The 20,608-nt window shown below is 42.0% G+C and overlaps 1 protein-coding gene across 2 annotated transcripts; it reads left to right on the top strand.

Moving 5' to 3' along the window:
* Positions 1-3,749: 3,749 nt before the first annotated feature.
* On the top strand, positions 3,750-20,325 carry LOC137368737 (trypsin inhibitor ClTI-1-like). Of its 2 annotated transcripts, none has more exons than XM_068028923.1 (4): positions 3,750-3,843; positions 4,207-4,256; positions 15,693-15,802; positions 20,003-20,325. In XM_068028923.1, the coding sequence occupies exons 1-4, from the start codon at positions 3,807-3,809 to the stop codon at positions 20,046-20,048; spliced, it is 243 nt and encodes an 80-aa protein (XP_067885024.1). In that variant the 5' UTR covers positions 3,750-3,806; the 3' UTR covers positions 20,049-20,325. The 2 variants fall into 2 exon arrangements, with proteins under 2 accessions (XP_067885024.1, XP_067885025.1); XM_068028924.1 differs by lacking the exon at positions 3,750-3,843 and adding an exon at positions 3,847-3,906.
* Positions 20,326-20,608: the final 283 nt, after the last annotated feature.

Genomic DNA, 20,608 nt, shown 5'->3' with positions numbered 1-20,608 from the left:
TCACATTTTGATGAAGTCGGGTATGGTAGTGTGGTCATTATCCCGAAAACGCATGTTCAAATCCTACCATGGGAGCTTGAGAATTTAAACTCACTTTTAAAAATCTGTAAATAAAATGCTGATATCAGTGAATAGTGACCATAAAGCAAATGGACTGTTGTAAAACCCCAACTAGTTCACTCATGTCATTTAGGGAAAGAAACCTGCTGTCCTTATCCCATCTGGCTTATATGTGACTCAGGTGCTGCACCAATATGGTTGACTCTTAATGGCATCTGAAATGACTTAGGGTTGAGGAATAAATGCTAGACTTGCCAGTGACACACACATCCCAAGTAAGAATTTTTAAAAGTGCAAATCCATTGCAGTGCATTGAGATGTGTGCATCTAAGGTATTGGTAATGTAATGGAGCAGGTAATAGGTTGAACTCCTTGTAGTTTAATGGTGTGTACCTATGTTGCTGTGGTCTAATGAAGAGCAGGAACTATATTGAAATCGTTGACAGAAGTAAGCAATCTACTGAATGGTACAGTACAATACAAATACCATCCCTGTGAAGCAGCACAAAACCACAAGCTTCCACCTCTGTCTCCTTAATCCTGATGGGGTCCCGCTCATCGTTATTATCTTATGCCCTCCTTTTCTGCAGATCCTTCACACCAATGAGGGGCGGAGGATATGGAAGGGGAGGGAGATGCAAGAGAAAGAGCAGGAGGAGGTTGAGCAGGTGGGAAGGAAAATCATCCTTGTTGACCATGATGATGATGAAGATGCTGGGCAGAATGATGACAAGAGAGAGGATGTGCAGGTTAAATTTACCCCTGAGTCTTTGGACCAAGACTCTGTCCTGTGTTACTCTGTCACAACCTCCTTTACCTCACCCCATTGCATCACTTGCCTTTTCACACACACCAGTTTAGATTCTTGTACCTGTGGGAAATAGGATAGGGGTAAATTATAACTTAACCTGCCTGAAGGAAAAGGACAGGATGGGATTGACTGCCTATTTTTATCCCCCATAATAAACAGTAAAATTGGGTGTAAACAGGTGGCTGATCCAATTCAGTCAGCTTACCACTGGATGGGTTAGGTTAAAATTACCTTCAAAATTGTGTCCATGAGGATATTGCACTGGATTATGCACAAGGCAGCTGGAGGAGTGGGGAGTGGATGAGCAATGAGGGCTGAGAAGAAGATTGCCTCTCGTTTCTGAATTAGCTCTCTCTCTTTGCATTCCTTCTGGAAGGCTCTCTCTTTCTCGCTCTCCTCTCTCTCTTTTTCTTCATGTTCTTGCTGAAAGGTTCTTTCTTTCTCTCTCTCCTCTGTCTCTTTTTCTTTCTCCTGTCTTGCTTTCTCTCTCTCCAGTCTCTTTCTCTTACTCCTGTCTCTCTTTTTCTCTTTCCTCATGTTCCTCCTGGAAGGCTCTTTCTTTCTCTTTCTCCTGTCTCTCTCATTTTCTTTCTTCAAATTCAAGTTTCCTCTGTTCCAATTGTATCTTTGCTAGCAAAACCCTGTCGGAGTCTATTTCTAACCCTGTTTCTGCTTCTTCAGAGTCAAGGGAAAAATGGTTGGCCACTAGTCTTAGGAGTTTGCACTTCCTAGCATTGCCACGTACAGTGATCCCACACTGCTCAGCCATTTTTCTCAACTCCTTCATAGACAGTGCTTTTAACTTATCCCAAGTTACTTCACCCTGGCTTGGGGAGCTACTGGCTTCAGTCTCAGACATGTTAGTATTCAATCACACACAACCACAAGAAAAACTGTATTGAAATATTTTCTCTTTTTGATTGGGATCAATTTGATTTCCCACTTCCAATTTCTCGTTTGTCTGTGGGTCGAATCCGGATGCTAGTCCCCATATTTCTGTTACGACCAGGTGAGAAAGGGGTCTAGAGGTTCAGTCTCAGCCTTTGCCTGGTTTGGCCGTAACAGGGTTTAATTTTTAAAACACCATGTTTTTAGCTCCCCTTCAGTGAATCTTTGTTCACTGCTCTCCAATTGTAGGGCAAAGAAATCAACCAGACAGCTTTTTTTAGATTTAAACAAGAAAGATGTAAGTTTATTAACTTCAAAACTATAATCAGGTTAAAACTACTATGAATACGCAACATGACCATGCTAGCATGCAACGCGATAAACATACAGATAGAGACAGAAAAGGGGTAAGAATAAAAGGGTAAAGTTTGAAGCAATATCTGGAGCTCATTTACTGTCCTTTGAGTTCGATGTAGAGTCTTTGATTGCAGTTAAATCTTGCTGTTTCGTTGGGGCCCAGTGCATGCTTTCAAACTTGTTTCAATGTAGGAGTCTTCTCTCTTGAGGTTTAAGTGACTTCAGTGGATCTGGGAATTTGTGAGAGAGAGAGCCAGGGAGAGAGACCTTCCTTCTCTTTTGTCTTCAAAGCAGTCTCTGTCTTCAAACTGCCCTTTGAACACAATTCAAAAACCCTGGGCCAGCAGGTTAGTCATGTGACTAGTTGCTTTTTTAACAAACTCTCCTGCGTTTTTGTGGATTCCTTTCATCTTAGCAGACACCTACAGTGGTGGGTGGGGTAGGGGGGAATGGAATGCTGGCTTGTTCCACATTCAATATCGGGTGATCAAAATCCATTTGGGTTAGTTGGATCAGGGAGCAGACCATTGTCTTTTCCTAGGCAACTATCTCTTAGAATGCAAATTTTTCCAGCCACTGCTGATCTCTTTAAACAATTCATCTCTTCAGTCCAGCAACAGTTTAAAAATTAATGTTTCATGTGACAAAATTAATATGCCTCATTCGTGGCAGGTGGAGTCTTCATGACAAGTACAAAAACGAGGAAGTTATGCTGAACATTTGTAAAGCTCTGGTTAGGCCCCAACTGGAGTATTGCATCCAGTTTTGATCACCAAACTTCAGGAAGGGTGTGAAGGTCCTTGAGAAGGTGCAAAGGAGATTTACTAGAATGGTTCCAGGGATGGAGAATTTTAGTAACAAGGTTAAGTTGGAAAAGCTGGGTTTGTTCTCCTTAGAACAAATGAGATTTAGTGGAGATTTAAGAGACGTGTACAAGATTATGACTGTCTTAGATAAGTTAGACAAGGAAAATCATTTCCCATTAACAAATGGTACAAGGACTAGGGGACACAGGTTGAAAGTTTTGAGAAAAAGATGCATGAGAAATATGAGGAAGCACTTTTTTATGCAGCGGGTGGTAATGACCTGGAACTTGCTGCCCTCAAGCGTGGTGGAAGTGAAGATGATCAATGACTTCAGGAGCAAGTTGGATGGCCATCTGAGAGAAATAGACTTGCAGGGCTATGGGAACTGAGCTGGGGTGTAGGACTAACTACATAGCTCCGTGGCAAGCCGGAATGGACTCGATGGACTGAATGGCCTCCTTCTGTGCCATAAATGACTCTATGACTTTATCGGCTGTCAAGCGCATTGGGACGTCCTGAGGTCGTGAATGTTGCCATATAAGTGCAAGTCTTTCTTTTTAGTCCCGTTAACTATAATCACTGGTTAACTTACATCATTTCAAGTGTGAGGCACAGAAATAATCCACTGCATTATTTATAAAGAAGGATTGCATTCTTGTGAATAGAGTGATGGTTAGGTCAGAATCTTTAGGTCTCAGATTAGTTTACTGTAGTGGGTGTGTCTTTGATATTCAGCCTGTCAATGTAATCCTTTGAGCAACTATTGCCTTTGTGTGATTTGCTGGGTACAGGCGTTCGGAGCCCGCCTCCCCTGGACCAGGGATAAAGAACCCCGGGCGGCGCCACTCTAGCTCCGTCTATGGAATTCAATCAGTGAGCAAAGAATGGGGTTTTTTGTGATGATGACGGTCTGCGCTGCAGGTACCGCCTCTGGTGGAGAGCGCGTTAAAATGGACAGTGCAAGAGTGGGAGCTGTAACTGAGGGTTTGAAATCAATTTCCACTCTGCGATGCATTTGTCAATATTTTTTACTTAGTGGTAGGGGCAATTACTGTAGGTTTAATGGTTAAAGGAGCAACTTGTTTAAGTGGTCCTGGTCTCCAATATTGGGCACATTTGCCATTGAGTTTGGGTATGATAATGTGGGAGATGCAGTCCGTTGATTTAATGCAGCTCTTACGAAATGGGGTAATGCGGACTCTAGATTTGTCTGGGAATCTTGCTGACTTTATCAGCGGGTCCAATACACAATGGGACCCAACTAACGTCTTTTTCTGTTTCCAGTACTGGCTGTTCAACCAATCGATACAAAGGGTGAGGCATCGGTTAAAACCGTAAGTACCAATATCTTTTCTCGTCAGTGGTTCTCAAACTCTTTTTTGGTTGAAGGACCCCTTTTCAAATGGATTAGTAATCACGACCACCTCCCCCCTCCCACACCCCGCCATATAAATTCTAATATTCCATAATACCAAAGCGCTGCAGTTAAGAAAACATAGTTGCCATTGCACCACTGGCTGTATTCTATACTGTCCAACTAGTGGGAAAGATGTAGAGGGACAAACTTGCAAGAAAATTGCAGACATGTGAAAAACTAGATTAGTTATAATAGAGGACTTTAATTATCTTAATATAGACTGGGATAGTAAGTGTAAAGAATAGAGAGGGGGCAGAGTTTCTGAAGTGTGTTCAGGAGAATTTTCTACATCAGTATCTTCCCAGTCCAAGGAGGAAAGAAGCATTGCTGGATCTGGCTCTAGGGAGTGAGTTAAGGCAAGTGGATCAAGTGTCAGCGGAACATTTAGGGAGTAATCATAGTATCATAAAGTTTAGATCAGCTATGGAAAAGGACAAGGAGCAATGTAGAGAAAAAATAATTAGTTGAAGGAGAGTCCAGTATCAGTGGGTTGAGAATGGATCTGGGTCAAGTAAATTGGAATCAAAGATTGGTCGGCAAAACTGTAATTGAACAATGGACTACCTTTAAAGAGATAGTTTGGGTATATTCCGACTGGTCGAAGGTAGGGCAAACAAATCCAAATCCCCCTGGATGACAAAACAGAAAGATGAAGCAGAAAAAGGTGCATATGATAGATGTCAGGTTGATAATACAAGTGAAAATCAGGCTGAATATAGGAGGTTCAGAGGGGAAGTGAAAAAAGAAATAAGAGCAGCAGAGTGTATGAGAAGAGACTGGCAGCTAACTTAAAAGGGAATCCAAAAGTCTTCTATCAGTATACAAATAGTAAAAGGGCAGTAAAAGGAGGAGTGATGCCGATTGGGGGCCATAAAAGGGGATTATACACAGGGAGGTAGAGGGCATGGCTAAAGTACTAAATGACTACTTTGCAGCTGTCTTCACCAAGGAAGAGGTTGCTGCCAAAGTTGTAGTGAAAGAGGGTAGTCGAGATACTTGGATGGGCTAACAAGTGATAAGGAAGAGGTGTTAGAAAGACTGACTGTACTTAAAGTTGATAAGTCACCAGGAATGGATCAGATGCATCTGACGTTATGGTGGAACATAAGAGTAGAAATTACAAAGGCATTGGCCATAATCGTCCAATCCTCCTTAGATACAAGGATGGTGCCTGAGGACTGTAGAATTGCAAATATTACACTCTTGTTCAAAAAAGGGGTAAGGATAAACCCAGCAACTACAGGCCAGTGAGTTTAATCTCAGTGCTTTTAAAAACTATAATCCAGGTCAAAATTAACAGTCACTTGAACAAATGTGGATGAATTAAGGAAAGCCAGTATGGATTTAAGGGAAAATCATGTTTACCTAACTTGAATTTTTTGATGAATTAACAGAGCATTGAGGGTAATGCAGTTGATATATGGTGTACATGGACTTCCAAAAGGTGTTTGATAAAGTGCTACATAAGAGGCTTGTCAGCAAGGTTGAAGCTCATGGAATAAAGGACTGTGGAAACATAGATATGAAGTTGGCTGAGACAAACAGTAGTAGTGACAGTTGTTTTTCAGACTGGAAGACAGTATATGGCAGGGTTCCCCAGGTCAGTGTTAATACCACTTGGAGAGAGCAGATGCCTGAGGGGAGCAGAGCATGCCACTCGCGCACTCTCTTGACCACTGCACTATGAGCAGTCATCCACATTGCCCACCTGTAAGGCTGGCCCTGTGTCGCAGACCCATGGGAATCTGCTGAGACCTTCCAGGGTTCTGCAGACCCCAGTTTGAGATCCACTGGTTTAGTGGAATGCTTAGTTAGGTGTGAAATTAAATTTGTTTCTTCAATCCAATTTTTTTTCATCTATATTAATGACTTACATTTGCGTATGCAGGGCACAATTTCAAAATTTACAAATGACACACAACTTGGAAGTATTGTGAACTGTGAGGAGGATAGTGATAGACTTCAAGAGGACATGCTGGTGGAATGGGCAAACACGTGGCAGATGAAATTTAATGCAGAGAGGTGCGAAGTGATACATTTTGGTAGGATGAATGAGGAAAGTCAATATAAAATAAAGGGTACCATTCTAAAGGCGATGCAGGAACAGAGGAACCTGGGGTTATATGTGCACAAATTGTGGCAGGGCAGGTTGAGAAAGGTTAATAAGGCATACAGTATCCTGGGTTTTATAATAGCGTCAGGCAAACCACCCACCTGCCAAGACTGAGGCACACATGAATTTGCCACATGAACATTAAAACTTAAAATTGCAAGACCCTGCATGGAAGGACATTTGCTTAGTACTAGCAGTGTTGGAACAAAATGGACCCAGTCATTGCTTCCCCAATACACAGAAGAACTGGTCAGATCAGTTTCAGTCACATGACTAGCTGGCTGTTGAGATTTGAACTTCCAACAAAGGATTTGAACTCAAAGCTCCTGGTTTGAGAAGACCTCTCCTCTCCTGCCTGCTCATCTTTCAGTGAACTGAAACCATTGAAGACATGTAAACTCAGAAAAATCTCCTACGTGAACAAGGTTTATGAAGAATACCGGGCCCCAATGAAATGCAAGACCATATCTTCAATCAAGGACTACAGCGAGCTTGAGAAACAGTAACAACATATTGCCTCAAACTGTTCTACTTATCTTTTTTTCTCTTTTCCCTCCCTATTTGCATGTGTGTGCATGCTAGCGTGGGTATGTTGTATATCTGTAGGCGTTAACCGTATTAGAGTTTGAGTTTAAGGTTTAATAGATTTGGTAGAGTTGTGCAAAATCATGTGGTCTGAGATAAGGAGAAAAAATTGTTCCCAATGGTGGAAGGATCGAGAACCAGACCACATCAGTTTAGGGTGACTGGCAAAAGAAACAGGTGACAGAAAGAAAGTTTTTATGCAGTAAGTAGTTGGGATCTGAAATGCACTGCCTGAGTGTGGTGGAGGCAGATTCAGTTGTGGCTTTCAAGAGAACTGGGTAATTATTTGAAGAAAGAATTTTCAGGGCTACTGGGAAAAGGTGGGGGAGTGGGAATAGCTTGAATAGTTCTTGCAGAGAGCTGGCATAGACACAACAGACCAAATGGCCTCCTTCTGTGCTGTAACCATTCTATGGTTAAGGCTTTTAAGAAAACTGGTATTAACTTCCAAATAAAATGAAAGACTTGCATTTCTGCAGTGCTTTTCAGTGAATAAGTATGCCTGCTTCTTACTGCAAAGTTTGTCTATCCTTGGCAGGTGCATGAAGAGAACACAGCAGAGAAAGCAAGAGGGGAGCAGGACCACTAGGAAAGCCCAGGATGGGGAGAGCAGGAGCACAAGGGGAGCAGTGCTCGGAGAGCAGATGCCCGAGGGGAGCAGAACACTCCATTCGTGTGCTCTCTTGACCACTGCACTATGGGCAGTCATCCACATCCCCACCTGTAAGGCCGGCCCTGTGTCACCGACCGTAGAAGGTCTCAGCGGATTCCCAGGTGTCCACAGACCCCAATTTGAGATCCACTGTTTTAGTGAAATGTGTAATTAGGTGTGAAGTTGAATCTGTTACTTCAATCAGAGACTGGATTCTAGTAAACTCTGCAATAGGCTTCGTGTGACCTCATGACTAGAAGCGAGTGAAATAGGTTGTGGAGGGTATTGCTCAAAGAACTTAAAGCTAATGATGTCAATAGTTTTAAGTTATATGTTTGGACCTCTCTCAGTAAAGCAGGAGTAAAGAATGATTAAGTATTTTGTACCCAAGGGGATTTTTTTGTAAGAAGTCAAGGAGGGTGAAAGGACAAGATAATGTTTAATTAGGTTGTTTTTAGAATTTTATATGATATGCAAAACACTATGTGGATTCAATTCAAATGTGAACGTTTGCAGGCTACCAATTTTCACTGTGGGAATATACTAGACATGGCAATCATAGGTTAATAAAATGGACCTTCTCAAAAAAACAAATCTTCCTATTTCTTTTCTATATAGGATTACAAATGGGCTCCATGATTAAGGCCTTTCATCCCTTTTGATCTCTTCCGAGTTTGGTGTCCTGGCCTCAACCATTCTTCCTGCCATTCGTTGGTAGATGCTAAACACACTCCTGTATAAGTAAATACTTGCCCTTCACAATTCTGACTTGTTCTGCTGCTGTCTTGAGTTTACTTTCTCTGTCCAGTTCAGCATCTTGTATAGGAATAAAAGGCCATTCAGAGCCTTAAACCTGTTTTTCCATTCAATTAGATTATGGTTGATCTGTACCTCAACTTCTTTGCTCCGTATCCCTTGATCCCTTGCCTCAAAAATCTATTGCTATCCAAGTTCTTTCAAAGCTTTCCTTAAAAGTGTCTCTTTTTGGGGGGGGCTTAAACTTATAGTTGTGCCTCCAGCTGTTCTCACTAACACTGGGGATCAGCTTCACTCGTGTTATCTGATTCAGTGGCAGAACTCTTGCTATGGAATTGAAGGTTTTGTGTTTGAGCTCCACTCCAGAGACTTGAGCACGAAATCAGGCTGACACTTCAGTGCAGTACTGAGACCCTGTATGCCCTCTCAGATGGATATATACGATCCCATGATGCTATTTGAAGAACATGGAAACAGAAAATATGCCATTCGGCCTGCTCTGCCATTCATTATGATCATGGCTGATCATCCAACTCAGTAACCTGTTCCCGCTTCCTCCCCAAATCCTTTGATCCTTTTCATCCCAAGAGCTATATCTAACTCCTTGAAAATATACAATGTTTTGGCCTCAACTGCTTTCTGTGGTAGTAAATTCAACAGGCTCACCACTCTCTGGGTGAACAAACTTCTTCTCATCTCAGTCCTGAAAGGTTTACCCCGTATCCTTAGACTATGACCCCTGGTTCTGGATGCCCCCACCATCAGGAACATCCTTCCTGCATCTACCCTGTCAAGTTCTGTTAGAAATTTATATGTTTCTATGAGATCCTGCCTCACTCTTCTGAACTCCAGCGAATTTAATCCTAAGCGACTCAATCTCTCCTCATACGTCAGTCCCGCCATCCCAGGAATCAGTCTGGTAAACCTTCACTGCACTCCCTCTATAGCTAGAACATCCTTCCTCAGATAAGGAGACCAAAACTGCACACAATATTCCAGGTGTGGCCTCACCAACGCCTTGTATAATTGCAGCAAGACATCCCTGCTCCTGTACTCGAATCCTCTCGCTATGAAGCTTTTTTTACCACCTGTTGCACTTGCATGCTTACCTTCAGCGACTGGTGTACGAGAACACCCAGGTCTCGTTGCATATTCCCCTCTCTCGGTTTATAGCTGTTCAGATAATAATCTGCCTTCCTATTTTTGCTACCAAAGTGGATAACCTCACATTTATCCACATTTTACTGCATCTGCCATGCATTAGTCCACTCACTCAACTTGTCCAAATCACCCTGAAGCCTCTCTGCATCCTCCTCACAACTCACCCTCCCACCCAGTTTTGTGTCATCTGCAAATTTGGAGATATTACATTTAGTTCCCTCATCTAAATCATTAATGTATATTGTGAATAGCTGGGGTCCTAGCACCAATCCCTGCGGTACCCCACTAGTCACTGCCTGCCATTCGGAAAAAGACCCGTTTATTCCTACTCTTTGGTTTCCTGTCTGCCAACCAATTTTCCATCCATCGCAATACACTACCCTCAATCCCATGCACTTTATTTTTACTCGCTAATCTCTTATGTGGGACTTTGTCGAAAGCCTTCTGAAAGTCCAAATAAACCACATCCACTGGCTGTCCCTCATCAACTCTAATTGTTACATCCTCGAAGAATTCTAGTAGATTTGTCAAGCATGATTTCCCTTTCATAAATCCATGCTGACTCTGTCTGATTCTACCACTGTTCTCCAAGTGCTCTGCTATAAAATCTTTGATAATGGACTCTAGAATTTTCCCCACTACCGACGTCAGGGTGACTGGTCTATAATTCCCTGCTTTCTCTCTACCTCTCTTTTTAAATAGTGGGGTTACATTAGCTACCCTCCAATCTGTAGGAACTGTTCCAGAGTCTATAGAATCTTCGAAGATGACCACCAATGCATCCACTATTTCTAGGGCCACTTCCTTAAGTACTCTGGGATGTAAATTATCAGGCCCTGGGGATTTATTGGCCCTCAATCCCATCAATTTCCCCAACACCATTTCTCTACTCATACTGATTTCCTTCAGTTCCTCCCTCTCACTAAGCCCTGTATTCCCCAACATTTCTGGTATGATATTTGTGTCCTCCTTTGTGAAGACAGAACCAAAGTATTCATTTAGTTGGTCAGCCATTTCTTTGTTCCCCATAATAAATTCCCCTATTTCTGACTGTTTTCACTAATCTTTTTCTCTTCACATACCTATAGAAACTTTTATAGTCAGTTTTTATGTTGCCCGCAAGCTTGCACTCGTACTCTATTTTCCCCTTCTTAATCAATCCCTTGATCCTCCTTTGCTGAATTCTAAACTGCTCCCAATCCTCAGGTCTGTTTTTTCTGGCAAATTTGTATGCCTCTTCCTTGGATCTAATGCTATCTCTAATTTCCCTTGTAAGCCATGGTTTGGCTACCTTTCCCGTTTTACTTTTGCGCCAGACAGGAATAAACAATTGTTGCAGTTCATCCATGCACTCTTTGAATGTTTGCCATTGCCTAGCCACTGTCATCCCTTAAGTAACATTTCCCAATCCATCATAGCCAACTCGCACCTCATACCTTCGTGGTTTCCTTTATTATGATTCAGGACCCTGGTCTGAGAATCAACTTCGTCACTCTCCATCTTGATGAAGAATTCTATCATATTATGGTTGCTCATCCCCAAGAGATCTCGCACAACTAGATTGTCAATTATTCCTCTCTCATTACACAATACCCAGCCTAGGATGGCCTATTCTCTAGTTGGTTCCTCAACGTATTGGTCCAGAAAACCATCCCGCATACACTCCATGAATTCCTCCTCTACGGTACTCTGGAGTCCTGCCCAATATTTATTCCTTGATCAACATTGCACAGATTATCTGGTCATTATCACATTTGTTTGTGGAAGCATAAATTGGCTGCTGTCTTTCCTGCATTACAACAGTGAGTATACTTCAAAAGTACTTTTTAGCTGTAAAGTGCTTTGGGATGTCCTGAGGTCTGGAATGATACAATGCAATGTTTTCTTTAATTACTGTCCTCTGCAATCTCTAGAACTTGGATGGCTCCCTTCACCCAACCACTTCTGTCATGGTAACCTGAATTGTGCAGTTTGACCAGAGCACTATAAACCTTCATGTCCTCTGGAGATTTGACCTCAAATGGTTTGACAATATTGTGTCCTAATTTGCTTTATTAATGTTTCATGTTATATGGACATAGAAAAGGATGAACCAACAGACATCCCCGGCCTAGAAATCTGATGGTACCATGCCCATTTTAAGGTACAAAAGAGGCAATTGACTAGCAACAATGGCATGGGAGGCACATGCACTTATTTCATGGGTAAGCTCACTGCCCACTATATTGATCAAAGCTGTTTCGTAAGTTTTCAGGGTGTGCCATAGAAGTATTAAAATGAGCTATTAAAATTATTTATATGTCTTACACTTGTATGTCCCTTGAGATATTGGGCTGCCTCAGGACCTGATTTGCCACATGATAAACTTGCTCAGCAACTTGTGCAAACAGACAGGAAGAACCCTTCACCATTTTAAGGGCTCATCCACTACATGCAGGCTTATTGATGTTTTTTCTTTTAGGCTGCTGTTTAATGTTCCCTCTAACTTCCAACATTTGCTGTTGGCAGTCTGCTTGTTGCAACACATGCCCCTTTTAAGATTGGCACACAGCCATGCACCTGTGCAACTCAAAGGGAGCATTGCTGCTGATTAGCTTCAAGGCATTTATTGGCCTACTTTTTGACACTAATGTTTGGCTACTGAAGATTTTGCTGGTGTTGAAAATTTTTGGCTGCCTTAAACATTTTGACTGTAGTCATGGGTGATCTGATAGTGTTGCCTTCAGGGCTAGAGGAAGAGGGGGAGCAGCAAGCAAGAGAGAAGGGATGGCTGGGAGCAGAGGGAGGAGGAAGGCAAGGCTAAAGACGCCAAACTTGCAACAGGGGTCTTCTGAGCGCACATTTCCCACATGGACTTCACTGGGGAGGAATATCCTGGGTGCCTTCACTTCACAAAGGAGACGGCCACCAAGCTAGGTCACCTACTTCACCCCCAACTGTAGTTTCACACCAGAACATGGTAAACACTGCCTGTAGCTGTCAAGGTTCCGGCTGCAGCAGATGACATCAGCAATATATTCCAGTTTGCAATCCATCGCTGTACCAGGGAGGTCATCATGGACAGAGTAAAGCAGGATGATGGAGCACTAAAATAAAAGCAAAATACTGCGGATGCTGGAAATCTGAAAAGTCACAGACATGAAATTTTAACTCTTTCTCTCTCCACAGATGCTGCCTGACCTGCTGAGTATTTCCAGCACTTTCTGTTTTTATTATGGCAGTACACTAGGCTTCTCCTGCTTTGCTGGTATCTGCAGGATGCAAGGTACCACAGACTGCACCCTCACTGCTCTCCATCACTATCCTGGTATCTTCATCAATATAAAGGGATTCCACTCCCTCATTGTACAGCTGGTTTACATTCATTGGCATCACAGCATGCAGGAGTCTGCCTGGTTTCCTGGCAGTAGTCATGACTCATTAATCCTTTGCCAGTGATCTATACCACCTTTATTCCAACCAGGTGGTCAGGTTACTGGCTGGTTGGGTGATGAGGACTATCCCTTCCAAACTCTGCTCATGACTGCTGTTGAGTACCTGGGTATGATTGCAGAGTTGCCTTGTGATGAGAACCAGACTGCCTACAGAAACAGTCAAACGGACAATTGTGTGCTCAAACATGTCTTCTCCTTGAATCATTTGGCAGCACCTTTGAATGGGTATCCAAGTTTGTTACTGTCCATTGCTTGCTGCACAACTTTACCGTCATGAGGGACCATCCCTTATCACCACCTGGGCAGCAACACACGTAGCAGGTGCAGCATCAACCACCAGTGCCCCTAGCTCCCAGAATTCTGTGAATAGCTCATCTAAGTGCTTTAGTTGAATCATTCCTCCCATCCCCAATACACCAAGTCTTGCCATCCTTGTAACTGCTGTCCTTACTACCACCAAATACTTATGGATCTGGCCCTCACTTCAACACAAGTATTAATACTAACATACATTGGTATGCCAATGTGTCTTTGTATTTGTCCACAATTAACATTGTTCTTGATTGATTTAGATGCAAACTGGGTAACCTGTTTGTAAAATCTTGCCTGTCTCCATTGTCTAGTTCCCTTCCAACCACCCACCACATGTTCCTCACCATGTAACAACCCTTCCTGGTGTCCTCCATGTTTGTGATTTGAGTGTCAGCTGTGGCTCAGTGGTATCATTTTCACCTGAGTCAGAAGGTTATGGGTTGAAGTTCCAGAGCTTTGAGCACACAATCTGGGCTGACACCCCCATGCACTACTGAAGGGGTGATGCACTATTGATGTGCCATCTCTTGCATGTGACATTAAACAGAGGTCTCATCTGCCCTCTCGGGTGGATGTAAAAATAAAAATTCCATGGCAGTATTTTGAAGGAAAGCGGGTGTGTTCTCACCAGTGACCTGGCCAATGTTTATCCAACATCCAATATCTCAAACAAAAACAAGAAATGCTGGAATCACTCAGCAGGTCTGGCAGCATCTGTGGAAAGAGAAGCAGAGTTAACGTTTTGGGTCAGTGACCCTTCTTCGGAACTCCGAAGAAGGGTCACTGACCCGAAACGTTAACTCTGCTTCTCTTTCCACAGATGCTGCCAGACCTGCTGAGTGATTCCAGCATTTCTTGTTTTTGTTTCAGATTTCCAGCATCCGCAGTATTTTGCTTTTATCCAATATCTCAAACTGTGTGTGGTCATTAGCACATTGCTATATGTTGGATCTTGGTTTTTGCAAATTGGCTGCTGCTTTTCCTTCATTACAACAGTGACTATACTTCAAAAGTGCTTAATTAACTGAAGCACTTTGGGTTGTCCTGAAGCTGTGAAAGATGTTTTAGAAATGCAAGTTTCATTATACCATGTACAGAAAGAGTTTCAACTGAGAACTGTGCAGCAGCGCACACAAGACTCTTTTACACCCATCTACCTCACCCCTTTCCACCTCCAAGTACTCCCACCACCCCTCCTGCACACACCCTGTCTGGGCCACTCATTGTGACCTAGCTTCTCCTGAGATTACAATAAACACTCCCTATAATAGTGTCAATGCACTCTTTGCTAGTTTTGTAACTATCTTTTCTGCCTCTTTCCATTCCAACATAAAATAAATCTCTGAATATACATGGTTCTATCCATAGCATCCACTTTTGCCAATGACCGCTATGGATTCCTGCAATCTTTATCCTTACTGATAAACTTGCTACTTCAGCAAGGTGATGTATACTGCTTTACAATGCAAGTTTTTGAAAATATGCACAATATAAATAGGTTCAATTGTAGATTGAGATTTATATGATGAGGAAAGGCCTGATTTTGCTTTGTTCTTCCCCTTCCCTCTTTCCCCCAGTGATTATGATCAGTAAATTGAAACAGGATGCACAGACTACAATGTCCAGTTCTCTGATCTATACTCTTATTGAATGAGAATTCTTGTTGAATGAAGCGTTACTGGAAGCAGAGTCTCAACATACAAAATGCAAAATTCCAGCAAATGCTGGAAGTCTTAAAACAAAAACAGAAAAAGCTGGAAATATTCAGCAGGTCAGGCAGCCTCTGGAGAGAACGGGACTGAGGTCTGGCAATGCCTCAATTTTTAAAATTCTCATCCTTGACTTCAAATCCCTCCATGGCTTTGCTCCTCCTTATTTCTATAAACCTCCTCCAGCCCTACAACCCTCCAAGAACTCTGCATTCCTCCAATTCTGGCCTCTTGTGCATCCCTGACCTTCATTTGCTTCACCACTGGTGGGCATGCCTCAACTTTTTAAGATGATCCTTAACACCTACTCTTTCAACTAAACTTTTGATCACTTGTCCTAATATCTCTGTGGCTTAGTGTCAAATCTTGCCTGTGAAGCATCTTGGCAGTTTTACTGCATCAAAGTCACTGTATAAAGGCAGGTTGTTACTGATGGATTTTAAGGCATAATGTCAAATGACTGACTTCAGTTTCTCCACAGATACTTCCTGACTTGAGTATTTTTGCTAAACTGACTTCCTGCTTTTTAATATAATTCCCTGTCTACTTTCACATTGCTCCTGGAGGTTGATCTTTATCTCAGTTTTTTTCAAGTATTACTGAACATGCTTCTATTTTTCTCTCGTTTTAGCCTAACTGTGTGCAGTACTCTGCACCAGTATGCTCACGGGATCGGGTTCCAGTATGCGGAACAAATGGCATAACGTTTCCTAATGAGTGTATGCTGTGCTTGCACAATTGGTAAGAAACCAGATTTTTAAAAAAAAATTCAATCTTGGGATATGTCTGATTTTTCTACCCTTATGTTCGTATGACGACTCTTATTTAAATAAGAATTAAGAGCACAAGTAGGCCATTTGGCCCCTTAAACCTGCACTGCCTTTTGACAAGATCACAGCTGATCTGATTGTGGCCTCAAATCTACTTTCCTGTCTACCCCCTATATTCTTTGACTCACTTGTCAATGAAGAATCTATCTAACAGCCTTAAATATTCAATGACCTCATCTTCATTGCTCTCTGGGGAAGAGAATTTCACAGACTAATGATCCTCTGAGAAAAAAATTCTCATCTCCATCTTAAATGGGAGACCCTTTATTTTTAAACTGTCCCCGGTTTCTAGTCTCTCTCATAAGGAGAAACATTCTCTCGGCATCCCCTCAGGGTCTCTTGTGTTTCAATAAGATCACCTCTCATTCTTCACTCCAATGGATACAGCACTTACCTGTCCAACCTTTCCTCGAAGGATAACCCCTTCATCCCATGAATCAGTCAAGTGAACCTCTCTGAGCTGTTTCTAATGCAATTTATGTCCTTTCTTAAGTAAGGAAACCAAAACTATACACAGTACCCTCATGTGGTCTCACCAATGTCTTGCACAACTGTAGCAAAATTTCTTTGCTTTTATGCTCTACACTCCACGCAATAAACAATATTCTATTTACTTTCCTAATCATTTGCTGTACCTGCATGCTAACTTTTTGTGAATCATGTACAGGGGCACCCAGATCCCTTTGTACCGCAGAGTTCTGCAAACTCACTCTATTTAAATAATATACTGCTTTTCTATTTTTCCTACCAAAGTGGACAAGTTCACAATTTCCCATATTATACTCCATCTGCCAAATTTTTGCCCACTCACTTAACCTAATCTATCCCTTTGTAACCTCCTTATGTCCTCCTCACAACTTACACTCCTACCTATCTTTGTCATCAGCAAATTTAGCAACCATACGTTTGGTCCCTTCATCCAAGTCATTTATATAGATTGTAAATAGTTGAGGCCCTAGCACTGATCCCTGTGGCACTCCACTAGTTACAGCTTGCCAATCCAAAATAACCCACATTTATCCCTGCTCTCTGCTTCCTGTTAGCTAATCAATCCTCTATCTATGCCAATATGTTGCCCCCTACACCATGAGCTCTTATTTTGTGTAGTAACCTTTGATGTGGCACCTTATTCAAATGCCTTCTGGAAATCCGAATACACTACATCTACAAGTTCCCCTTCATCAATTTGTTTGTTACTTTCTCAAAGAATTCTAAATTAGTCAAACATGATTTCTCTTTCACAAAACCATGTTGACTCTGCCTGATTGAATTAAGATTTTCTAGATGCCCTACTATAAGCTCCTTAACAGATTCTAGCATTTTATCTATGACAGATGTTAGGCTAACTGACCTGTAGTTTCCTGCTTTCTGTCTCCCTCCTTTCTCGAATAGAGGAGTTACATTTGCTATTTTCCAATCTGATGAGACCATGCCAGAATCTAGAATTTTGGAAAATTACAACCAATGAATCTACTATCTCTCCAGCAACTTCTTTTTAAGACCCTAGGATGAAGTCCATCAAGTTCTGGGGACTTGTCATCCTTTAGTTTTAATTGTTTTCTCAGTACCCTTTCCCTGGTGATTGTAATTGATATAAGTTCCTCCCTCCCTTTCACCTCTTGAGTTGCAAGTATTTCTGCAGAGAAGACAGACACTATCTGTTCAACACTTCCGCCATTTCCTTATTTCCCATTATTAGTTCCCCAGACTTGCTCTCTAGAGGACTCATACTCACTTTTGCTACTCTTTTCCTTTTTAAATACTTGTAGAAACTCTTATTATTTCATTTTGTATTTCGAGCTAGCTTTCTCTGTCTAATTTTTCCCTCATTTTTTAGTCTTTCTTTGGACAGAATTTAAAATTCAGCAATCTTTTGACCTACAGAATTCTACTTTGCAGAATTGTATGCTTTTTTTTCTTTCAATTTGATCCTACCTTTAACCTCCTCAGTTAGGTGTGGATGGTGCATCATTCTCCAAGTGTCTTTCTTTCTCACTGGAATGTATCTTTGAGTGTTATGAAATATCTCCTTAAATGTCTGCCACTGCATCTCTGCTGACCTACCCCTTAACCTAATTTCCCAGTTCACTTTAGCCAGCTCTGTCTTCATACCCTTGTAATTGCCTTTAAGTTTAAAACACTTGTCTTAGACCCATTCTTCTGTTCCTCAAACTGAATACAAAATTCTTCATGTTATGATCACTGCTACCGAGAGGCTCCTTTACTAGAGGTAACTAATTCTGCCTCATTGCAAACTACCAGGTCTAGAATAGCCTGCCTGCTCTCTCAGCTCTGGAACGTGCTATTCTAAGAAATCGTCCCGAAAACACTCTTATCAACTCATCTTCCAGGCTACCTTTGCCGATCTGATTCATCCAATCTATATTTATATTAAAATCGCCCATGATTATTGCTGTACCTTTCTTACAAGCCCCCATTATTTCTTCCTGTATACCTTGTCCAACAGTATAGTTACTGTCAGGGGCCTATAAACTACTCTCACAATTAACTTCTTACCTTTTGCTATTTCTTATCTCTACCCAAACTGATTCTACATCTTGATCTTTAGAACGGAGGTCATCTCTCACTATAGCCCTAATGTAATTCTTAAGAGATACCCCACCACCTTTTCCTAGCTTCCTGTCCTTCTGAAATGTCAAGTACCTTTGAATATTCAGGTCGCAGCCTTGGTCACCTTGCAGCCATTACAGAGACATGGCTATCAGATCATAAATATTTATTTCTATTTGAGGTAACAATTCATCCATTTTGTTATGAATGCTAGAGGCACTCTTAAGTTTATACTCTCTGTTCCTTCCTGCCATGCTACCTTGGTCTCTTGCCTTGTCCTTTCCCTGTAATTTAACATATCTTCCATCACCTGATCCTTTGCCCCCACGATTTAAAGCCCTCTCTACTGCCCTAGTTATACAACTCACCAGAATACTGATCCCAGCACAGTTCAGGTAAAGACCATCCCAACGGTACAGCTCCCACTTTCCCCAGTATGGTGCCCTTACCCCATGAATTGAAACCTATTTCTCCGCCACCAATCTTTGAGCCACACATTTAATTCCCTAATCATCTTTACCCTACACCAATTTGCTCATGGCTCAGGTAATCAGAAATTAACTTTTTGAGATTCTGCTTTTAACGGCACCTACCTGCTCATACTCCCGATGCAGAACCTCTTTTCTAGTCCTATCTGTCATTGGTACCCACATAGACCACAGCAACTGGATCTTTCCTCTCCGGCCCCAAGCAGATATCTCAAACCCTGGCACCAAGCAGGCATCACAACCTTCTGGACACTCTCTGAACTACCTTTGAATATACTGTCCCCTACTTTCACTGCATTCCTAGTTATTCCCCCCATTTAAATGGCTTCCTGTGCCACAGCCAGTTCGCTCATCCACCCTGCAGCCCCCGCTGATCCATACAAGTTGCAAGGACTCCATTTCTACCTTGTGTTTTCTTTTCCATACCTGCTTCACTCACAGTCACACATTCCTGTTCCTGACCATGGACCAAATCAGAAGACCCTAGTCTAAAGGGTGTCACAATGTCCGTAGCTCAGCCTCCGGCTCATTAATTGACTGAGCTGAAGGTCCTTGAGCCACAGACACTTACTGCAGATGTGTTTGCCTTGGGTTATGCTATTATCCACCAGCTCCTGCATACTGCATCTGCAACACATCATCTGCTCAGCATCTTTATCGTGTTTTAACTAATTAGTTTCTTGATTAAATTTTAATTAATGTCTCTAGTCTTGCTTGTGCTTACATTCTTATTTCAATTTATGTTCTATTTCCCCTGATTAAAAATCCCTAGTATAGATAAGGAAATACTTACCAGCCAATCACCTACCTGCTTTCCTGTGATGTCGCACCTCTTTTTTTTGTTTCCGAACATGGATTCTGAACCTATAGACTGGCTCCTGGTTAGTCCCACTCTGCTTGACGTCTTGCTGTTTATGTCACAACTTTATGCTAAAAGCAGAATTTTGGGGTCATTGTCTTAAACTTGGAGCAATGGTCATTCCTTGCAATCTCAGCCACTCTTATGCCAACCATTGGTGACATTAAAATGTTTTATTTTCCTCTGCCGCCAGGGAATACAATAAGGACGTGAAGATAGTGAAGAATGGAGATTGTTAAAGTGGAAAAACATTGAAGCACAAGGATGCTAGGGAACTTCGAGCTCCTATGTGAAGATTGGAATGTAATTAACGAAAAACACTCTCTGCCACTGCATCTTTAGCACATTTGGCTTTTCTTCAGAACTGGGAGCTGATTTGCTGATTGGGTGCTCGCAAAGAGTGCTGATCAGGAAATTGAAAGCTCGCTGCTTTGATTTTCTGCTTAATTGGGGAATCAACCCTCTTGTGCTATCTATAATGATCACAATGAAAAGATCTTTTCAATAAATTTTAGAACAGCCTGTCGTGTGCATGTGCTTCTTTGGTCTATGAAATCGAATGGATAGCAGTGGCACCTGCTATTCTTGGTTCTTCCACACAATAGTGCTGTTGCCTCTTTTATACTTTTTTTTCAAAAAGCTCTGGTTCTTGCTTGTTCTATAGGTGGCGATGTAGTACACATCGGGCAGATTTTAGTCTTCACAAAGGGCTGGTAATTTGGTAGGATGAGTCATATGTCCTTAAGACAACCTGCCTGTGCTCAACCCAGCATCAGCACCATGCTGGTCCCTGCCCAGT

This window comes from Heterodontus francisci, chromosome 4, assembly GCF_036365525.1.
Source record: "Heterodontus francisci isolate sHetFra1 chromosome 4, sHetFra1.hap1, whole genome shotgun sequence".
Taxonomy (NCBI): Eukaryota; Metazoa; Chordata; class Chondrichthyes; order Heterodontiformes; family Heterodontidae; genus Heterodontus; species Heterodontus francisci.
This window is presented reverse-complemented; position numbering and strand designations above follow the sequence as displayed.